Source organism: Schistocerca americana, chromosome 1, assembly GCF_021461395.2.
Source record: "Schistocerca americana isolate TAMUIC-IGC-003095 chromosome 1, iqSchAmer2.1, whole genome shotgun sequence".
Taxonomy (NCBI): domain Eukaryota; kingdom Metazoa; phylum Arthropoda; class Insecta; order Orthoptera; family Acrididae; genus Schistocerca; species Schistocerca americana.
In genome coordinates, this window is record NC_060119.1 from 1076331969 (window position 1) to 1076356153 (window position 24185).

The 24185-nt window shown below is 42.8% G+C and overlaps 1 protein-coding gene across 1 annotated transcript in view; it reads left to right on the forward strand.

Annotated features, from left to right (window-relative positions):
• Positions 1-24185, forward strand: part of LOC124596422 (DC-STAMP domain-containing protein 2) — a gene marked incomplete at its 5' end in the record, with an annotated part of 246176 nt that overhangs the window by 189481 nt on the left and 32510 nt on the right. The window contains one exon of the mRNA XM_047135557.1: positions 2754-2918. Coding sequence (XP_046991513.1) covers positions 2754-2918 — 165 coding nt within the window. The remainder of the gene's footprint in view (positions 1-2753; positions 2919-24185) is intronic.

The window sequence follows — 24185 nt, forward strand, 5'->3', positions numbered from 1 at the left end:
GATTTGCCAACTGAAGGGCACGTTGCCTAACGTAGACGTCGGGCGCCGAGCGGATAATAGCATCCCATACCATGGAATCGGCGTAGGATTCTTTGTAAACTTCAGGAACAAATTGACACTTTCTACTGAGGTCATGAAGTTCAGCAGCCCAAGTGTGACAGGATTGTTTTGGTTGTTTTTGACAGCAATAAAAGGCAACACGAGAGGCTACCACCTGCGCTTGCTTTTGAAAATAGACGGACAGAAGTGAGCACATTTCAGCAAAGGACAAAGATGCAGGATCTTTCAAAGGAGCCAATTGCGACAACAACTGATACATTTGCGGTGAAATCCATGAAAGTAACAGAGACTTACGTGTTTGTTCATCCGTGACATGAAATGCCAAGAAGTGCTGTCGAAGACATTTTTTGTAATCAGACCAGTCTTCCGCTGTCTTGTTGTAAGGAGGAAAAGGAGGTATAGACAATGACGAGAAACACCCCACATCTGATGCCGCGACGAAATCGCGAATTGCCGATGTGAGAAGTGTTTGCTGTTCAATGAGACCTTGCAATAGTTGCTCTAAAGTAGCCATGGAAACCTGTGGGTCAACAATGAAAAGGAAAAATCCACTACCTCATTGCCAATTGTTATAATGTCAAGTTGAACACATATATGTCAAAAACGACACAACACATGTAAGTCACAGAGCAAGTAGAAAAAGTAAGACATGTGTACACGGTAACATTCAAATCAGCACTGAGGTCCAAGTCTAGCGGCTGCTGGCTCGCTGGCCGCTCAGGTGGTGCAGCTGCTGCGTGGCTGGCAGACAGCGCCGCATGTAGAGGACATGCGTAACTGAGCGGCGGCACTTTGAAAGATCGGCGAGTCACAACAGGGTTGAAGGGACCAGATTGCAAATGTCATCAGTCCAGACCAGCTGACAGGGAATCACCCAATAATCAAGTGATAAAGTGCTATTGAGTTCGCCATGGTGACAGGTCTGTGCCTTCAATACATTGGCTGTCTCTGATTCAGGTGGCAATAAGTGTTATGCAGAATGTGCTGTTGAGGACGTAGTGAAATATCTCTAATGCATGGAGGACACTGCCCTTCCAACATTTCAGGACTCAGTTTTCAGAGAATAATATGTACTACAGTACTTATCGCTCATGAGAAGCGGGAGGGACATCATGAAGATAGCATTATGCTAATAAAAGCTTAAATGAGTGCATGTTAGCAAATGTTCTTCACACATTCCACCTCTGAGGGGAGTGATAACAATCTTGAAACAATGAACCAAGTGCTCCCTGCCACATACTTTCCTACTATCCACACCATAAACGTGGCCAAAACATACAAATTTGTGAAATCTCCATGAATATGAAGAATTTAACATTTGGGATTACTTAATTTACCTGCAACAATAATTAACCCTTGCAGTACCATGGGGGGGGGGGGGGGGGGTTGTGTACTTTATGCCCAACTTTTGAAAATATTTTTGATCAAATCACTTACTTTATATTTTTAAATTTTGAAAAAAAAAATTACTGTTTTTAATGAATTCTTCTCCCAGATTCCACACGTTTTAATTTTTTCAATTAAACTTAACTAAAAATCTAAGTCTCAGTAGTAGAAGTAACTTTTTTCAAGTAAATGTAACTCAAAAATTTAAGTCTCAGTAGTAGAAGTCACTTTTTTCAATTAAACTTAACTCAAAAATTTAAGTCTCAATAGTAGAAGTCACTTCCCCCGGTCAATGTTGTATTCAGTGTTTCCAGGTCCATGGCCTACCTTACAGGTCAGTATTTCTTTAAACGGTATGTTGAGAATAAAAGTCAACAACAGTGAATGGAATTTGTATTGTTAAAAATGTTTTTTAGGGGCCCTTATAATCAGTAGTACATGTTATCGAAAGTGCATTGTTATTGCTAAGAGTGTGCTAAAAGATATTTTTGGATTCTGGAGCCTACTTTTCACCAGAAACTTTTTTAAAACCATGTTGTTAATATGTTTCAACAACAGCTGACGAATTTTGTTTATTTTTTAATTTCTGTAGGGTGGCCACTAAGTGCTCTACCCCCGTAGTAGTGCATGCTATGGAAAATGCCATGGTGTTGCAAAGGTTAATAGCTAGCTTAGGACTGATGAACAAATTAACTGGATTTGTTTTGTTTCTATGCGTGATATGTTTCTCACACTATTATTCTGGTAGTTTAAGACTAGACATTAATTTATACTTTTTATACTGTAGTATTACAAAAGATATAGTTTTCAAATGGAAAGTTCTCGAACATGAGTCACCCCTGTCAGAGTTTGTTGTTGAACATTTTATTTCACAATGATAAATTTTTATTTATCATAGCATCTTACTTCATATAGAAACCTACACATGTGTATGAGATGAAGTTCTTAAAAAGTTTTAGCAGTCGTATATCTGTCACAACTGTGAATTAAAATTACAAATATTTGAGTTGATGGATGATGGATAGAGTCTGTTGATGATAATTATGTAAATATCATAGATGTCCTAAAGACATCATTGACTAACTTAATTAAAAAAATTAGTTATAAAGTAATCTCGTATATTCATTATGTCACCAATAACTACAGCTCTTGCCAGTAACAAATATACACTATTTATTTGCTTTGAAAGAAAAGCAGAAAATGTTTCAGTCTCAATAATTTTTGACATAGTAGATGATATGTGAAATTAATGTGAATTTCTAGACAAGAATGTTTCAATAACAAGGTCATCTTTTATGGTGTTTCAGATCCACAAGTGGTTGACGTCAATGTCAAAGGCACAGGATTTCTTGCAAGCATATATAGAAATGTAATGGGAGCATTCAAGCCATTTGATGTGAATGCCAAAGTGGATACAATACCATGTTTACCACACCCATTACCACCAAATTATATGCGTTACATGCAGATAGGTATTTTACTCAGTAAGACTCATTTCTCTAAAACTGTTGTTGATGACAACTATTGGCAATCACTCCATTATTGTATTATAGCAATAAGTATATGCCTCAAACATCTTTAGTACTTAGTCATTCTGTAATCAAATTAACACTTAATCAATTAGCAACTCTCCTTTGGTCATACAGTGAGCATCAGGATTAAATTAGAAGCTGTTAGAAAAGCAGAAAATGTTTCTGCTAACTCCTACTACCTGCTGTGAAGGATTGAATATATTTATTTTTACCTTGCTCCTACATAAGTTGAATATGCCAATGGCTGTTATAAATCAACTGATTTGTGAAAAGACTATACACTGTGCTGCATCATCTGTTTCATAATAATACTGATCACTAATGCTGGATGCAATCTGGCATTGTAGGAGACTCTTCTATCTCTAATATTTAACAGGTATGAATTTTCCATGAGAATGAGACACTATCACATAGCTGTAAAGATACTTAGTTGTTTGTTATTTTTAGAGGCATACAATCACTGATTGTAGATGATTGCATCTTTGCAATAATTGATCTCAACTTAGCAATTAACAAGCGATGTGCAAAACCAACAGACAGATATAAATGGACCAACGTAAAGTACAAAAGTAGTACACACAGCCCAAAACAAAGTGTTGGAAATGAACTTCTAACAACTGAGAATTCTATGCATAAAAAAGCTGTAGCTTCGAGTTGAAAAATCATTGTTCACCCAGATATAAGCACTCATCAACTATGTAAGTATCTGAAATATATTTTGGAAGCAAAAAATACCAAATGAAAAGAATTAATTATTTTTTTAACTACAAAGCAGTTTTATGTAAGTAGGAATAAATTCACTTCAAAGCTGCAGTTAAGAAGATGTCATCAGAGAAACAAGAAATGTGATCATAACATTGAATTTGTGACATCAAGAGTAGTAGTAAGGGTCATTATCAAAAGAGGATTGGTGAGTAATAAGTAGACAGATAAAATAAAATACTGTGTCAGAACAGTTTAATAGGCTGCAAACAATATTTATAGACCCCAACAATTTTATAACCACATACAGGATGGCCTGCAATTGAGCAGATTCAGAAAAATGTTTATTAATGTGTGTAAATTACAACTGATAAAGGAAGCTAAATGTGAGTGATGGAAGTAACAATCTGCCTAAAGAAATAAAACTTTTAAAAAATCTTAATAAAAACTATCCTTAAAACTACAGGTCAAAGTAAAAGCACATTTTTGGTGCATTACAACATAAATGGCTTACAGACAAAGCATACAAATGGCAGAGTGGCACAAATAAACATGCTACAAATTTTGCTGTAAGAAGGGAGAAATATTACAGTCCTTTTCCTAAATCATCATTGCCTAACAAAAGATTGCCCTGAAATTGTTAATTAATCTGAAAACTATGTTGTAGACACTAGCTTTTGTAGAAGTAACAGAATTCCTGGAAGCTCCTTCATATGTATTAATAATTCCTTAATGTATAAGATGAGAGATGATTTTAATTTTCTAAATGTGGAAGTTGCCATATAGAACTAGAAGGACAAAATATTCAAATAATTGCAGTATGTAGAATCCCAGGTAGGGAAGTAACTGAAGTATATCTGTTTAAACAAAAGAGTGTCTTACAGCAGCTAACAAAGGGAAAAAGAAAAGTATAATGATAACTCCTGATTTCAACATAAACATAATAAAGGATCCAGTGAATTAGTATGATTTACTCATCAGATACAAACATTTAATTTCAAGCTAAACTGTACATTTGATGACGGAAAAAAATTCTGCATTGATTTAGTGATGTCTCATCATTTTGAGTTGCTTTTGTAGCTACCAAAAATAAATGGATATGGTGGTAGGAAACTGTGTATCAAATGATACTGTGGGAAATGCTTTCCTGACTAAGATTGTACATGTAATCCACCTATGATATGGGCATCAGTGGGAAAAAAGAACCAGGACACAGAAAGTGCTTTTGATTTTTTGGAACAGAACACAGTTGCATAAAAATTAACCTGGGGAACATTAGCACAGTAAAATTACTTATTAATAAGACTGGACACAGGGTAAATAATTCCCATAAAACACAATAGCCTCACTGAACTAAATGTTACAGTGAAAGGAAAATAAAAAACTGTAAATGTCAAAAATTATATGCAGTGATTCTACATGTAAGCAAATATGAGAAAAAACCTTGTGGGCACAGACGTTGTAATCTACAGGAATCAGACATTGTGCAGCACACTATCCACTAGAATACAATTGTTACTAAGAATTCTGTGATGCAGAAGTACCCTACTGAGACCGTGAAACTGCTGGGGGGGCAGTGTGAAAACATCAGTATCAATTAGTTTGTGTGAATAAAATTTTAACACCCTGCCACTAGTGCTAAGCAAGGTTTGTGGATGCCAGTATTCATTGTTCAGCTGAAGTGTGCAGCACGTATTCACCGTCATTGTCTTCTCTGCTCCTGTACATGTCCAGAATACCGTTACTGCATCTCATGACAAGTCCCTTCCTCAGGGTCACATAGCGCAATACACTCACTATGAAACACTATATTGCTCAGACAAGCATGTCAGTTGTTCAGCATCAGTCTGGGAAGTGCGGATCATGGAGCTCTTTCCGTCTCAAGCTTCTCTCTGGAAAAATCCCAGAGCTGCCACAAGGCAATGCATGGCAGAGAGAGGCCCCCACTACTTAGCCCACTTTGCTAGTGGTCAATCTGCATGTTGTCTGCTGTTATCATCTGCAGAAGCAGACGGGCGGCAGGCACATGTAAGCTGTAGTGCATCACAACGTCCGCAGCTTGTGGTCTCGCGGTCGCATTCTCGCTTACCGAGCACGGGGTTCCGGGTTCAATTCCCAGCGGGGCCAGGGATTTTCACGTGCCTTGAGATGACTGGGTGTTTGTGGTGTCCTCATCATTTCTTCATCATTCATGAAAGTGGCCAGATTGGACTGAGCAAAGGTTGGCAATTTGTACGGGCACTGATAACCGCGCAGTTTAGCGCCCCACAAACCAAACATCATCATCATGCATCACTACACAATCCCCCCATGCAAGAAGTACTCAGTGGGGGGAAGGTCACCAGTGATGGCAGTGGCAGCGGGGGTGCTGGCTGTGTCGCCTGTGCCAGGTGGCAGTGTGGTGACAGTAGGGGGATAGCACTGGCTGTGGCAATGAAGGCAGGGGCTTGTATGAGAAGCATCACGGCCCGTGCGGCAGGATGTGCACTCTCTCCACCTCGCCACAAACACCAATGTGGTAAGTTGTTGTGAAGTGCACGAGCATGCTGCAAGTTGGTACAAGGGTCTGAAATAAGCAAGACATGAACTTCCACCTGCAGTTAATGGCAATGTGGTGGGGGTACCTGAAACACAGTGACAGTAGGGGGATAGCACTGGCTGTGGCAATGAAGGCAGGGGCTTGTATGAGAAGCATCATGGCCCGTGCGGCAGGATGTGCACTCTCTCCACCACGCCACAAACACCAATGTGGTAAGTTGCTGTGAAGTGCACGAGCATGCTGCAAGTTGGTACAAGGGTCTGAAATAAGCAAGACATGAACTTCCACCTGCAGTTAATGGCAATGTGGTGGGGGTACCTGAAACACAGTGACAGTAGGGGGATAGCACTGGCTGTGGCAATGAAGGCAGGGGCTTGTATGAGAAGCATCATGGCCCGTGTGGCAGGATGTGCACTCTCTCCACCTCGCCACAAACACCAATGTGGTAAGTTGTTGTGAAGTGCACGAGCATGCTGCAAGTTGGTACAAGGGTCTGAAATAAGCAAGACATGAACTTCCACCTGCAGTTAATGGCAATGTGGTGGGGGTACCTGAAACACAGTGACAGTAGGGGGATAGCACTGGCTGTGGCAATGAAGGCAGGGGCTTGTATGAGAAGCATCATGGCCCATGCGGCAGGATGTGTACTCTCTCCACCACACCACAAACACCAATGTGGTATGTTGTTGTGAAGTGCACGAGCATGCTGCAAGTTGGTACAAGGGTCTGAAATAAACAAGACATGAACTTCCACCTGCAGTTAATGGCAATGTGGTGGGGGTACCTGAAACACGAAACCCACATGTCTGTAAAGGTCTTTTCTGCTTGCCCTTGGTTATGTTGGGTAGAGGTACTGCTCCAGGCCACTGGGTGAACCTACTGATGATAGTAGGACAACACCAGTGGCTGGGCCTACAATATCCATATGTAAGTAGCAGAAGCGATGGGGTGAGGGTGGGGTGGAGGCATGGGGCCTGTACGTACCTACCTGTTTCAGAGTGCTGGCACACGACACAAATGTGCTGGCTCATTGGGTGCAGTCATCCAGGATACTGGACCAAACGAAATGGTCCTAAATGAGCATGGCAGATGCATGGACTCCAGGGTGGGCCAAGCCATGCAGGTGCTCAAAGGCCACCTTGTGGAAGAGGTCTGGAGGATGGTATGGGCAGATGCGTTGGGGTGGGGGGTTGTTCAGTACTGGTGCAAACACTGTGTAGGTGCCTGATATCACACACAGTCAGAGGTTGAGCCCCATATGTACATCGTTTTGAAGCCGTAGGAGCTTAGAGTCAGCAACCTGGGCAGCAGATAGGGCTGTATAGTCAAGTGGAGTGGCAAGTGTGCACAATCAGCTAACGCAATCAGAAATTGTTGTCTATTACAGCCATGTGCTGGATGTCACTGCTGAAATGTGCAATACCCTCCGTTGTCAGAATTGATGGGTTGAGATCTGTGTGCCCTTTCTGCAACAGAAACCTGTTCTCAAGCAGCAGTGGTTAGTAAAAAATGGGAAATGGTGTCCATCCACCAAGGAGCAGAAATACCTAACCACCTCATACATAGTGAGGAGCTTGTGAGGCCACACAGCCAAACATTGCTGCAGCTCCATGAGATTTGTTGAGAAAAATGCCAGGGGCTGCCAAGTCCATTAACTGCATTTTTCCTGTATCTGTGGCCTGCATGGGCAACAATTACAATCAGAGCAGTTGGGTAGGGGTGTGCTTGCAAGAAGTTATGTGTTTTCCATTCGACATTGCTTGGCATTTGTGTCATCCAGGGTATGGGCCTGTTGGCCTGTTGCCTTTTGTGTAGGTTCCATAAGAGTCCATCCATGAGCTTTCACATTGCTGCGGTATCCTTTAGGGAGTGCCTGAAAAAATTTGTCACCCTGAGCATCCTGCAGAGTTTGTTGTATGTGGTGGGACGTGGGAACTTGGACACATCCCAGAACTGCTGGTCAGTGGCGTGAGACCCAGCAGACAATATCCTGTGTACCAGGAAGTCGATCTCCGGTACACTGAAAACACACTTCTCCAGGTTGATAATGACACCAGCCTCCTCAAGGCTAGAGAATACCTCGTGAAGAAGTCATCTGTGCTTCACTATATCATGTGAATAAATCAGGATATCAGCCAATTAGGTGAAAGGAAAAACATTGCCACATCCGGACAGCATTTTCTAGGCTGAATGGCATGAAACCATTCCAAAAGAGCACAAGAGGTCTATGCCCTCAGGGGTGACTGGTATCTGTGTGGAAGCTTGTGCGCAGTCCGCTTTGCTGAAAATGATTGCACTACACAGGTTGTCACTATAACTGTGGAAAAGTGGAACAGGGTAAAAATTGGGCACTGTCCTGGAGTAAAGCATTCAGAAGTCCCTGTGTAAATATACCGTCTTTCCTTTGCTCTCTGAGGATCAGAGCACACCTGGGTTGATCTCGGCATGCACAGCACTTCGTTTGTCTGTTGGGAGGTGACAGGGATGCCAGAAAATTGTTGGCTCAAGTGTCAAGGCAACATAGTGCCAGGTGTCATTGTGAACCTCATGGGGAGCACTAGACAGGTGGGTCAGTAGGGGGAATGTGGCAAGGAGGTCAGTGAAACAGCCAAAGTAGAGGACCTGTTCAATTTAACAAGAGGTGGGGTGGGGGGGGGGGGGGGGCAGAACAGTTGGCCATGGTGTCAAGAAGACAGTGGTTTGCCAGATTGAGAATGAGACCATAATGAAAATAAAATCAGCACCAAAGATGGGGTCCAAATGTCGGCCATGGTAGAGGTCCACAGGATATCTCTATTGAAGCATAGGTAGATCGATCAGGTGTAGGTGCAGTAGGTTGTGATGGCTGAGTCATTAGCTTCAGTGAGGAGTAGGGTGAAAGGGGAGTGGCAGCCAGCAGGGGTAATAATGGGCAGAGATGGATGGAAAAGTCGGAACTTTTATCAAGGAGTTAGGGTGATAGAGGAGGCAGAGGTTTCTACAATCACATGCAAACAGGTGCTGCAAAATCACAGAGCAACTGAGTGCACTTGCTGCCAGTTGCTGTCAGTGTTTGGGACCCATGCACATGGTGCATGGCAGTTACCAGCATCTCTGCTGAAATGCTCATGGTACCGGTGATTCTCACTGGCCCTACGTACACGCCACAGCCATCATCAACTAGTCAGGGGGCTGCGCACCTGTGCAGGCATTCGCTCTGGCAGTCAGAAGCACTGCTAGGCAGATGCAGGCGATGTGTGGTGTGCAGTGAAAGCATGTGCTCCAGAGCAGTAGTGAGCTTGCCCATCTTCCTAATCATTATGGAGCTGTGCCTTGTCTGGGATGGTTTGGGGGGCTGGGGGAGCACAGGTTGGTGCGGTCTGCGTGAGTGTGCAGACATGCACATTGGCTACATAATGCTGCATGTGGGCTGACACAATGTGCGAGTTGAGGGCTTTGAGAAACCTGTCAGAGGTGGCAGGTACTGCATCAGCACTATGAAACTTCTGCATAGATAATAACATGCTTATGGTTGGTCAAATGGGTGCATCAAGTTGCACAGGTGCTGGAGGAGCCGCAGGGCCACATGTCAGCACTCTCCTTCAATGAGAATAGGACATGTGAGCACTGCAATTCTGATATGGTCAGAATCACTCTGTGAGCTGGGCATATAGGACACTGAATCTGCTGGATTACAGCAGGTTTGCAATGACTTCAGGTGCCTCCATGGTGATCGACAGTTCCAGTTGTGCAACAGTAATTGTAAACTGCATTGTATCATATGTGATGGAAGAGCCTGTGAATATCACCTCTACAGAAGTGAATCAAGGGTGTGGATCATGTGTATTGAACAGCAGAATGTGCTCAGTGCTGCAGGCAGTTGGGGGGGGGGGGGGGGGGCAGTGGGAGAGGGTGCATGTACCTGTACAGTGGCAACAACTGTGAACTGTGTGAAGTGACTTATGAATGCTTGGGATCCATCCATCCGTCCCCGTGGTTGGTGAGCGTGGGTGGGTCGTTGAGGTTTGGCCATCAGTGGGGCTGGACCCTCTGGGAGTGGTGTAGCAGGATCAGTCTGTACATCTACATCTATGTCTCTGCTTTGCAAACCACCATGAGGTGCATGGCAGAGGGTATCTTCTATTGTACCAGTTATTAGGCTTTCTTCCTGTTCCATTCACAAATGGAGCGTGGAAATAATGATTGTTTGAATGCTTCTGTGCATGCAGCAACTATTCTGATCTTATCCTTATGATCTGTATGTGAGTGATATGTAGGGGGTTGTAGTGTGTCTCTAGAGTAATGATTTAGACTCGGCCCTTGAAACTTTGTTAATAGACCTTCTCAGGATAGTTTACATATGTCTTCAAGAGTCTGACAGACCAGTTCCTTCAGCATGTCTGTGATGCTCTCCCATGGCTTACCCAAACTTGCAACCATTCGTGCTGTACTTCTCCGTATAGGTTCAATATCCCTTGTTAGTCCTATTTGGTATGGGTGCCACACAATTCACCAATATTCTAGAAATGGTCACACAAATGATTCGTAATCAGGCTCTTTTGTAGACTGATAAGCACTTCCCCAGTATTCTACCAATAAACTGAATTCTACCATCTGCTTTACCCACAACTGGACCTATGTAATCATTCAATTTTATACCCCTACAATGTGTTACACCCAGGTATTTGTATGAGTTTGCCAATTACAACAAAGACTCGCTGATATTATAGTCATAAGATACTACATTTTTTCGTTTTGTGAAATGAAAAACTTTACATTTCTGAGATTTAGAGCAAGTTGACAATCTCCGAACCACATTGAAATCCTATCAGATCTGACTGAATATTTATGCAGCTTCTCTCAGATAGTACTTCATTATAGATAACGGCATCATCTGGAAAAAGCCTGATTTTACTGTTAATATTGTCTGAAAAGTCATTAATATACAACATGATCAGCAAGGGTCCCAACACACTTCCCAGGGGCACACCTGAAGTTACTTCTGACGATGACGCTCCATCCGTGATAACATGCTGTGTCCTCCATATCAAAAAGTCCTCAATCCAGTCACAAATTTCACTTGATCCCCCATATGATCATACTTTGGCAATAAGTGTGGATTTGGTACTGAGTCAAATGTTTGTTGGAAATCAAGAAACTCTGCGTATACCTGTTTGCCTTGATAAAAACCTTTCAGTATTTCAAGTGAGAAAAGAATGAGTTGGGTTTCACATGATCAGTTTCACATGCTGGTTGGCATGGAGGAGGTCATTCTGTTCAAGATACTTTGTTATGTTTGAGCTCAAAATATGTTCTACGATTCTACAAATTGATGTGAAGAATATTGGGTGGTAGTTTTGTGGATCACTTCTGCTACCCATCTTGTAGATGGTGTGACCTGTGCCTTTTTCCAAGAATTGGGCACAGTTTTTTGTTCAATGGATATACAGTAGATTATAGTTAGAAGAGGGGCTAACTCAACTGCAAATTCAGTATCGAATCAACAGGGATTCCATCAGAGCCTGGAGCTTTGTTCAGCTTTAACAATTTCAGCTGTTTCTCAAAACCACTGACACTATTACTTATTTCATTCATCTTTTCAGTGGTACATGGATTAAACTGGGGCAATTCTTATGAGTTTTCCTTTGTAAAGGAACATTTGAAAACAGAGTTAAACATTTCAGCTTTTCCTTTGCTACCCTCAATCAGTACCTGTCTCATTCGCTAGGGTCTGGACACACTATGGCGCACTGCTCTCTTTGCTAGCATGGCAGACTGAGGGGTAGACATGTAGTGTAGTGTGGTGAGTGGAAACCAGATGATGGAGGTGGTTCAGTTGATGGTCATCAGTGTGGGAAATGCATTTCTCACTAACCTAGCATTTATAAGCTGTCTGTGGTACATAAGTACATACAGGTGTCAGTGGGAATACATCGAACAGGACACAGAAAGTGCTTTTGATTTTTCAGTTCCTATGTTGGTATAGAACACAATTACATAAAAATTAACCAGGGGAACATTAGCACAGTAAAATTACTTATCAATAAGAATGGATACAGGGGAAACAATTCCTGTAGAACACATTAACCTCACTGAACTGCAAGTTTCAGCGAGAGGAAAGTAGTGAATTGTAAATTTCAAAGGTTATCTACAATGATTCTATATTTAAGTGAATACAATATGAAAAGCTTGCAGACACACAAGTGATGGTCTACTGCAATCAGGCAACATGCAGCATGCTGTCTGCTAGGGTACAGTCATTACTAAGCATCTCCCAGAGGTAACCTACCAATTGTGTGAAACTGCCTGGGATGACATGAACACATCAATAGCAAATTCATTGATATGAAAAACATCTTAACACTCTGCCATTAGTGCTCAGCAACGTTTCTGGATGGCACCAATCATTGTTCATCTTAAAAGTGTGGTACAGTCATCTTCTCTGCACTTGCACATGTCCAGAATACCATTAGTGCACCTCATGACAAGTCCCTCTTTCAAGTTCAGACAGCACGATACATTGCTGTGAGACACTGTCTCGCTCGGATGAGCTTGTCAGTCATGCTGCAGCAAAGCAGTGCATTGCAGACAGAGATTCCACTATTTAGCCCACTTTGCTCACAGCCTGTCCTCATGTTGTCATCTGCTGTCTGCTGAAGCAGATGGATGGCGGGCACAAGTGTGCTGTTGTGTGTCACCAAAATACTTCAGTAAAGAAAGTATAAACTTGTTTTACTGTTGACCTGAAGAAGTAAACTAGCAAGTGGATCGTTGTGTTACAAGTTATAAAAGTTATGGCAGTTTTTTGATAGCTTTTTGTATGTTTCAACAAAATATTGCCTGCTACAGTGTGCTATGTAAAAATGCCAAGCAAAGTGTAATCGATAACTGCTGGTATAAAAGTATCATGTGCTAGAAAAAGACAATCAGTGAACAGAAAGGTAATACAAATGTAGATTTACAGACTTCGTATAACGGCATAAAACTATTTAGAAGTGCGGTGTTGTTGTTGTTGAGGTCTTCAGACCTGAGACTGGTTTGATGCAGCTCTCCATGCTAATCTATCCTGTGCAAGCTCCTCCATCTCCCAGTACCTACTGCAACCTACATCCTTCTGAATCTGCTTAGTGTATTCATCTCTTGGTCTCCCTCTATGATTTTTACCCTCCACGCTGCCCTCCAATGCTAAATTTGTGATCCCTTGATGCCTCAGGACATGTCCTACCAGCCGATCCCTTCTTCTAGTCAAGTTGTGCCACAAACTTCTCTTCTCCCCAATCCTATTCAATACCTCCTCATTAGTTACGTGATCTACCCACCTAATCTTCAACATTCTTCTGTAGCACCACATTTCGAAAGCTTCTATTCTCTTCTTGTCCAAACTATTTATTGTCCATGTTTCACTTCTATACATGGCTACACTCCATACAAATACTTTCAGAAACGACTTCCTGACACTTAAATCTATACTCGATGTTAACAAATTTCTCTTCTTCAGAAACGCTTTCCTTGCCATTGCCAGTCTACATTTTATATCCTCTCTACTTCAACCATCATCAGTTATTTTGCTCCCCAAATAGCAAAACTCCTTTACTATTTTAAGTGTCTCATTTCCTAATCTAATTCCCTCAACATCACCCGACTTAATTCGACTACATTCCATTATCCTTGTTTTGCTTTTGTTGATGTTCATCTTATATCCTCCTTCCAAAACACTGTCCATTCCATTCAACTGTTCTTCCAAGTCCTTTGCTGTCTCTGACAGAATTACAATGTCATCGGTGAACATCAAGGTTTTTTTTTCTTCTCCCTGGATTTTAATACCTACTCCAAATTTTTCTTTTGTTTCCTTTACTGCTTGCTCAATATACAGATTGAATAACATCGAGGAGAGGCTACAACCCTGTCTCATTCCCTTCCCAACCACTGCTTCCCTTTCATGTCCCTCGACTCTTATAACTGCCATCTGGTTTCTGTACAAATTGTAAATAGCCTTTCGCTCCCTGTATTTTACCCCTGCCACCTTTAGAATTTGAAAGAGAGTATTCCAGTCAACATTGTCAAAAGCTTTCTCTAAGTCTACAAATGCTAGAAACGTAGGTTTGCCTTTCCTTAATCTTTCTTCTAAGATAAGTCTTAAGGTCAGTATTGCCTCACTTGTTCCAACATTTCTACAGAATCCAAACTGATCTTCCCCCGAGGTCAGCTTCTATCAGTTTTTCCAGTCGCCTGTAAATAATTCATGTTAGTATTTTGCAGCTGTGACTTATTAAATTGATAGTTAGGTAATTTTTACATCTGTCAACACCTGCTTTCTTTGGGATTGGAATTATTATATTCTTCTTGAAGTCTGAGGGTATTTCGCCTGTCTCGTACATCTTGCTCACCAGATGGAAGAGTTTTGTCAGGACTGGCTCTCCCAAGGCCGTCAGTAGTTCTAATGGAATGTTGTCTACTCCCTTGGCCTTGTTTCGACTCAGGTCTTTCAGTCCTCTGTCAAACTCTTCACGCAGTATCGTATCTCCCATTTCATCTTCATCTACATCCTCTTCCATTTCCATAATATTGTCCGCAAGTACATCGCCCTTTTATAGACCCTCTATATACTCCTTCCACCTTTCTGCTTTCCCCTCTTTGCTTAGAACTGGGTTTCCATCCGAGCTCTTGATATTCATACAAGTGGCTCTCTTTTCTCCAAAGGTCTCTTTAATTTTCCTGTAGGAGGTATCAATCTTACCCCTAGTGAGATAAGCCTCCTCATCCTTACAATTGTCCTCTAGCCATGCCTGCTTAGCCATTTTGCACTTCCTGTCGATCTCATTTTTGAGACGATTGTATTCCTTTTTGCCTGCTTCATTTACTGCATTTTTATATTTTCTCCTTTCATCAATTAAATTCAATATTTCTTCTGTTACCCAAGGATTTCTACCAGCCCTCGTCTTTTTACCTACTTGATCCTCTGCTGCCTTCACTACTTCATCCCTCAGAGCTACCCATTCGTCTTCTACTGTATTTCTTTCCCCTGTTCCTGTCAATTGTTCCTTTATGCTCTCCCTGAAACTCTGTACAACCTCTGGTTTAGTCAGTTTATCCAGGTCCCATCTCCTTAAGTGGGACCTGGATAAACTGACTATAGCAGAGGTTGTACAGAGTTTCAGGGAGAGCGTAAAGGAACAATTGACAGGAACGGGGGAAAGAAACAGTGCGGTGAAGGTAACAAAAGAAATGACACACTTAAGAATTCATTCTGAACCACACAATTAAATCAAAGGCAATATGGCCATTCTTAAAACCTAAATTTGGTGTCATAGCTGGCAGTTCTCAAAGCTTCACAAATTAAGTGAAGTGATAAATCAATTGTAAACCCTTAAAAATTTTCAGAGCATTTTTTCAAAATGTGTCACAGGTCAGATGTTGATGTAAGTGGTCACTTAGATAATGTTCATCGCTTCAGTTTCAAACAGAATGACAGGAAAATTCTCTCCTATATTAATGATCTACCCCTGTCCTCAAATAGTGCTAGCAATATCACAATGTTTGCATAAGACACCAGTATAGTGACAGCCAGCAAAACCTCCATTGATGTACAGTTAAATGCCAACCAAGCACTTGCAAATGCTCTGAACTGGTTCACAGCAAATTCTCTAGCAGTAAACCTCAGTAAAACAAATTACATGCAGTTCCAATCCAGTTACATAAGCCCAGAAGAGATTAACATTGGACATGAGAGCCAACAGCTACAGAGCGTTCAGTGCACAAAGTTCCTTGGCGTTCACATAGATAACTGGCTCAACTGGGAATTCCACACACAGCAAACACTAAAAAGCTTAGCTCATCAACATTTGCCATCCAAATAAACCTGGAGACATCAACGTATCAAAGTCTGCATATTTTAGCTAATTTCATTCAGTGATGTGCTATGGAATAATCTTTTGGGGCAACTCACTGCTTTAAAAAAAAATTTTGTAAGCCAGAAAAAAGTAGTCTGAATTATATGTGGTGTTTCTTCAAGAACCTCATGTTGCAATCTTTTTAAACAGTTAGGTATATTAACCACTACCTCACAATATCTCCTCTCACTCATGGCTTTCACACTTCTCTGAATATGAAACAAATGAGGCATACCATCATTATAACACAAGATGGAAAGGTGATATGCACTGTGAACTGAAAATTCTGTCTCTGGTACAAACCGGGGTAAAGTACACAAGTACAAAAAACTTTAACGCACTCCTGAGTAATATAAAGTGTCTAAAAGAAAATAAAACGCTATTTAAAAAAAGCTAAAGGAATTCCTACCGGAAAAATGTTTCTACTCTTTAGATGAATTCTTCAGCAGAGATAAATAATTTGAGTAATAATTCAGATTATTTCCTTTGTCATTGTATCTGTATTGTTTTTTATCACTATTGTATTTTTGTACTGTATTGTTTATTATCTCTATTATATTATTGTATTGTACCAGTTTTGAATCATTGTATCTGCTTTGACTCCTTCCACATCCATGCATAATCATGCCATACTGGATCTATGGAATATGTATCTCAAATAAATAAAATAAATAGATCTGACAGAACTGCAGCTAAATACGTAGAAAAAATAGTATTATCCTTTAAAAACTTGACTGGAGGGGATGAAACACCCTTTGAAGTAATTAAAACAGTTTTAACAAATATCTGCCCCCCCCCCCAAATCTGTAATGATTAATCAGTTATTTGAAGAAGGATGTTTCCAAGATGCTCTTAAGTACACAATAGAAAAGCTGTTATTCAATGGTAGTGCCTTGAAATGGTTCAAATCCAACGTAACAGAGGGAAAGCAAAGTGTAGTTGTAACATCAGGGACAGCAAATTGCTCATCAGACTACAAAACAATTTCACAGGGAACCCCAAAAGTCTTTGTTTCAAGCCAAATTCTGCTTTTATTTTACATTAATGTTTTACCACTAAATATGACATCCCACTCAGTTTTGTTTGCAGACAAGGCATCTGTACTCATTGAAAGTGAGACCATAGTCATTCCCCATATAGTCACTGACACCTGAAACAACTCATAACATTATTCTGATCTAAATAGATTAGGATGAAACATGATAAAGACCCATCTAACATAGTTTACAACTAAACAGTTGAAGTCAAATAACTTCCAAATTATCCATAAAAATCAAGAACTTAAGAAAGCAGACCCTGTAAAAATTCTGGAGGAATTTCTAGAAAATAATTTATGATGGTATTCTCCCATAATTTATTGGCAAACAAATTAAACAGTCTTCCATTTGCAATGACAATACTGTCCTACATAAAACACATGGACGCAAGAAAAATTCTGTTTCACAGCTAATTTGACTCTGTTGTGAGATACAGAGCAATTATTTTAGGGTATGCAAGTAGTGTAAGTAGGATATTATTACTACAAGAACTATTATTTGAAATATGTAGAATATTAGAGCTAGGGTTTCAGGTGCTGACAAATGTTTAGCAGCCTAAATATTTTAACTATTCTGTGTATTTATATGGACAGTTTATCTTTATATACAATAATCCTGAATTATTTAAAGGAAATCATTTCCAACATATGTACAATACTAGAAATAAAGGTAATTTCATGTTAACATCACATAGATGACAGCAATACTCCCAGACTCCTCAGTACGTATCTATGAACATTTATGATGAATTAAAAGTGAAAAACTTTCACAGTATGGAACTAGTTCTGCAGAAAAGAAAATTACAGGCCATCCTGATATAAAAATACACTCCTGGAAATTGAAATAAGAACACCGTGAATTCATTGTCCCAGGAAGGGGAAACTTTATTGACACATTCCTGGGCTGGGGTCAGATACATCACATGATCACACTGACAGAACCACAGGCACATAGACACAGGCAACAGAGCATGCACAATGTCGGCACTAGTACAGTGTATATCCACCTTTCGCAGCAATGCAGGCTGCTATTCTCCCACGGAGACGATCGTAGAGATGCTGGATGTAGTCCTGTGGAACGGCTTGCCATGCCATTTCCACCTGGCGCCTCAGTTGGACCAGCGTTCGTGCTGGACGTGCAGACCGCGTGAGACGACGCTTCATCCAGTCCCAAACATGCTCAATGGGGGACAGATCCGGAGATCTTGCTGGCCAGGGTAGTTGACTTACACCTTCTAGAGCACGTTGGGTGGCACAGGATACATGCGGACGTGCATTGTCCTGTTGGAACAGCAAGTTCCCTTGCCGGTCTAGGAATGGTAGAACGACGGGTTCGACGACGGTTTGGATGTACCGTGCACTATTCAGTGTCCCCTCGACGATCACCAGTGGTGTACAGCCAGTGTAGGAGATCGCTCCCCACACCATGATGCCGGGTGTTGGCCCTGTGTGCCTCGGTCGTATGCAGTCCTGATTGTGGCGCTCACCTGCACGGCGCCAAACACGCATACGACCATCATTGGCACCAAGGCAGAAGCGACTCTCATCGCTGAAGACGACACGTCTCCATTCGTCCCTCCATTCACGCCTGTCGCGACACCACTGGAGGCGGGCTGCACGATGTTGGGGCGTGAGCAGAAGACGGCCTAACGGTGTGCGGGACCGTAGCCCAGCTTCATGGAGACGGTTGCGAATGGTCCTCGCCGACACCCCAGGAGCAACAGTGTCCCTAATTTGCTGGGAAGTGGCGGTGCGGTCCCCTACGGCACTGCGTAGGATCCTACGGTCTTGGCGTGCATCCGTGCGTCGCTGCGGTCCGGTCCCAGGTCGACGGGCACGTGCACCTTCCGCCAACCACTGGCGACAACATCGATGTACTGTGGAGACCTCACGCCCCACGTGTTGAGCAATTCGGCGGTACGTCCACCCGGCCTCCCGCATGCCCACTATACGCCCTCGCTCAAAGTCCGTCAACTGCACATACGGTTCACGTCCACGCTGTCGCGGCATGCTACCAGTGTTAAAGACTGCGATGGAGCTCCGTATGCCACGGCAAACTGGCTGACACTGACGGCGGCGGTGCACAAATGCTGCGCAGCTAGCGCCATTCGACGGCCAACACCGCGGTTCCTGGTGTGTCCGCTGTGCCGTGCGTGTGATCATTGCTTGTACAGCCCTCTCGCAGTGTCCGGAGCAAGTATGGTGGGTCTGACACACGGGTGTCAATGTGTTCTTTTTTCCATTTCCAGGAGTGTATTATTATTCACTAATGAGTCTTCAGCTTGTGGTCTCATGGTAGTGTTCTCGCTTCCTGAGCATGGGGTCCTGGCTTCGATTCCCGGTTGGATCAGGGATTTTCACCTGCCTCTAGATGACTGGGTGTTGTTGTGTCTTCATCATCATCATTCATCCCCATTACGGTCAGAGGAAGGCAACGGCAAACCACCTCCATTAGGACCTTGCCTGGTATGGCGGTGCGGGTCACCCACATCGTTCCCCTATGCTCTGTCAAGAAGCATGGGACTTCATTTCCACTAATGGAATTTTTAAATGGTAATAGAACTATGTTTGTAGACTAATCTAATAAACTTGTGCTGATGGTTGTTAATTAAGATAAAGCTTAGAATTTTTTGACATATTGTATGTGTCTCAATTATACTGCTTATTATTGATGAGTCTCTTGCATATTACATCAGTGATTTGTGTATGTGCACAATAAAATAATAACATTCTGCCTCTCATGCTGATTCTGAGCAGATATGGTTTAATGTTCCTATCTTGGTGCTTCCAGATAGAGAACAAGTACCTCTGCTGTCCTCTGCCTTATTTGTTGTGGCAGTAGTGGTGGTGGAGCTTATGATCACTCCCCAGTGGCAGATTCTGACTTGAAGGTGGGTAGTTCAAGCCATAATAGGTGAAGGAATTTTCATTGGTGAAATTGGGTGACAGATGAAGCAGTGGTCGAAGCATAAAATTCCTGGTCACTGGACTGTATCCTTATGTTGTAAGCTATATCACCCAATTCTTCACAGTGCCTCATAGGGTGAAAGTATGTAAAACACTTAATACTGATTCACCCATCAGATGGGGACAGTCCACTATGACTTCACCGAATGAATGAAGTTCTCTCAAGCAAGAATCACAATAAGACCACTGACAAGGAGCAGGAAAAGAAATGCTTTTTTTCTTGCTGTGCTGTGGCTACATGTTGTATAACATAAGCCGCCTGTGCAAAAGACATGAAATCAAATTGATTTTCAGGCCTGTGACAAAAATCCGACACTTACTGAGACTAGTTAAAGACACAGAAAATCTCAGGAACATCTAGCATCTATGAGATACCTTCTGAGTGTGCCAGTCTTTGGACAAACAGTGTACACTGTAGAACAAACCAGTAAGCTGCCTGAGATTTCATCACCTACACTACCCTGAAAAATCCACTTTGGCTGAGCATGCTATGTAAAACGATGGCTGGATCAAATCTGTCAAAACATCTGCTGTGGCTCACACAAAGAGCTTCTGGGACTGTGTTATTAAAGAAGGCATTGGAATAAAACTCACTGCTGACACACTTAATAGAGATGGTGGCCTGCAGCTCAGGTGTGGGATCCAGTAATTGTGAGGTAGAAGGATCACAACAAATGTCAAGTGAACTTATGGCTCTGCTGTCAGAAGATGCTGAAGTTGAATGCGCGCCAGAGAATATGGACCTGGATACCCACTAGGGGTCTCTGTGCCTGTGCCAGGAGTCTCACTATGTGAGTGTGCCACTCTCTATATCATGTGAAGTCTGCAGCCAGTCGCTTTTCCCACAGTCGTGTGTTTAGGCAGCTGTGTGGTGCTACCCTGGCAGTCTGGTACTCACTGTAGTTTGCGTGTGCCTCTTGGCCATACTGTGTTCTAGTGTGTGTTGAGATACATACTGTCATTGTTTGGAGTGTTCCTGTGTTGTTGTTGTCTCGCTGTATTTATCACCTCAGTTTTTGCATGCTTGCCTCCTGTTGTGTCCTGGTTGGTCGTAGTGTCTGTCATCCCCTAGTTGTTTGTCTGTCCTATCTGTTCATTGTTAGCGATACCTACAGTGGGTCCCCCATCTGGTAGCTTTGCATCTCCATTCTGTGCTGTGCGCCACTCACTGGTCGCTCACAGTTATGACATTGGTGATGAGGTAAAAGGGTTGATAGCATGGAGGCTAAGTTGGTCTGTCTCCTGGTGCAACAGCAGCAGCTCATGCAGCAGCAGCAGTGCCAGTTAGATGTCTTACAACAATCCTTGTAGTTGCTGATGGACAAAGTCATGGCGCGGGTGCCATACTGCACCAGCTCCCATGTGTCCCAGTTTCTGACCCTTCCCCATGTCCACCATTGTTTCCATCCTTTAACGATGCTAAGAAAGACTGGGAAACATACTTGCATCATCTGAAACAACATTTCACAGCATTTCGGGTCAAAGATGACTCCCTACAGCAGTATTTATTCTTGTCCTGGGCATCACTAGACCATTCTTTCTGCTACGCAAGTTGGCACTGTTGTCAGACCCCATGGCTTTCTCCTTAAACGAGATATGTGTGCTGCTGACTAACTACTATTCCCAGTGATACCATGTTATGGCATCTTGGCTTGAGTTCCACCTGTACCCAAAACAGCCTGGTCAGTCATACCGTTCTTGGATCATGGACATGATGTGTCTCAGCCACAAATGTGACTTTACTTGCACCAATCAGCATTGCAAGGTCTCATATGTGGACTCCTTAATTTGTGATGTTGCCGTTCAACTGGCACCCAATCCAGAGGTCTGCACGGCTGCGTTGATTCTTGATAACCCCTTACTGGAAGATATTCTGCGCATAGCCCACTTCTTTGAAATCGCTCAAACGGCAAACGAGCATCTCATGGCGAGGCCACAGGTGGCAGCAGTAGAGTCCTCCCCACGGGTGCCTCCCTCAAGCTGTCAATGTGGTACAGCCCGCAGAGAGCGACATCATTGAGATTCCTCCTTGTTCGACGTCTCTATGGTTTCAGAGCCACCAATAGTTCCTCGTGGGTCACGTGGATCACTGCAGTGCATTTCTGCCCTCTCTCCATTGGATGCCCTATTGACAGAGAAGTTGTTCCTCACGCTATGCATTTTTAACATGGACATTCATTTTTAGATCTTTATGGGGACACCATCTCTTTGATCAATCTGGCAACATATACACGCCTGGGTTTCCCAGAGCTGTCTCCTATCTTTTGGTGATTGGTCGCATATGGTGATGGTTCTATCACCCTCCGTGGGCAGTTCTTGGTCCCGGCCACCTATAAACATGTTTCCCGGCTCCTAACCCTACTGGTGGTTGACTGTCCCTCAGATTCAAACATTTTTGGATTTGATGCTTTCACACTGTTTGGCTTTTCAATTTCTGATGAAGTTAAGGTTGTTTCCATTGCTGTCCTGTACCAGGACCTCGACGATCTGTGCTCAGCCTAGGTCTCTCTGTTTCAGTCTGACTTAGGTTGTGCTTCAGACTGCCAGGAGCACATTGCTCTCCGGCCAAATGCTCAGCCATGGTTCTTCTGGGCTCGACCCAATTGAGTGACCTTACATCCAGCAGTCAAGCAAGAACTCGATCGACTACAGGCTGCTGGTGTCATCGAGCCCCTGAAAGCAAGTGCTTTGGTGACCCCATTAGTAGTGAACGCACAGTCCCTGGTTGATACTTATTCCATTCCCTGGCAGGAAGACCTTCTTGCCAAACTTGCACATGGTGAGTACTTCTCTAAGATTGACGTGGCAGAGGCTTACCACCATTTACCCTCGGATGAGGAAACCCAAAACATTGTTGTCATCAACATGCCTTTTGGATGTATAATTACAAGTGCCTTCCGTTCGGTATTCCCTTGGCCCCAGCCATTTTCAAGACATACCTGGAGCAGCTCACACAGCCCATCCCAGCTTGTGTCAATTATCTTGATGACTTTTTGGTCACCAGCCAAACACATGAGCATTTGTGGAACCTTGGTACCCTATTTGACACCCTGCAGGCCGAAGGCTTATCTTTCGGCTGGAAAAGTATAGTTTCTTTCAACCGGAAGTTGAATACCTGGGGCACTGGTTCAGTAAAGACAGCATTTGGCCATCGGATCACAATGTTGCCACCATCAACTCCCTTCCCTGCCCCAAGGATTTATCTGATCTCCAGGTTTTTTTGGGCAAGAATAACTACTACTTAAAGTTTTTACCCCAGGCTGCTGACATTCCACAGCCCCTTAATCACTTCTGTCGCAAATGGGTGCCTTTCAGTGGGACTCCTGTGTGATCAAGCTTTTCTCCACTTGAAAAATATGCTCAAGTCTGTCCCTTCCTGATTCCCTTCTCTCTGGACCTCCCCTTGCTTTTGGTGGCCAATGCTTTGGCTTATGGTATTGGGGCAGACCTGGCTCATAGGAATGAGGATGGCTTAGAACAGCTCATTGTGTATGCTCCCAAGATGCTGTCCCCAGCACAGAGGAACTATTCTCAGATTGAGAAAGAGGCTCTGGTGATTGTGTTTGCCATTCAAAAGTTTCACATCTACCTGTTTGGGATGAATTTCACTCTCCTCGTTGATCACAAGCCGTTGATTACCGTATTCGGCCTACACACACACACCTGCCAGAACGAACTACTCAATGTCTCCAGCGCTGGGTACTGTTTTTACACAACTCCACTTATGTTATCCGATATAAGCCCACCTCTCAATGCTCCATCGCAGATGCCTTGTCATGTTTCTCCTTGGGCCTGATGAGTTTGACTCGCAGGAAGTCCTCTGCTTTCACATTGATATGGCCCATCAAGGTAAACTGGATGGATTTCAAGCCCACCTCTCAATGCTCTATCACAGATGCCTTGTCATGGGCCTGATTTGTTTGACTAGCAGGAAGTCCTCTGCTTTCACATTGATATGGCCCACCAAGGTAAACTGGATGGGTTTCCTCTCATGGCTGCCACACTCCAGGACCCCATTCTACAGCACGTTCCCCACTATGTGACCCATGATTGGTCCACCTATCTGACTCACTGGTTGAAAACTGAATTCAGCC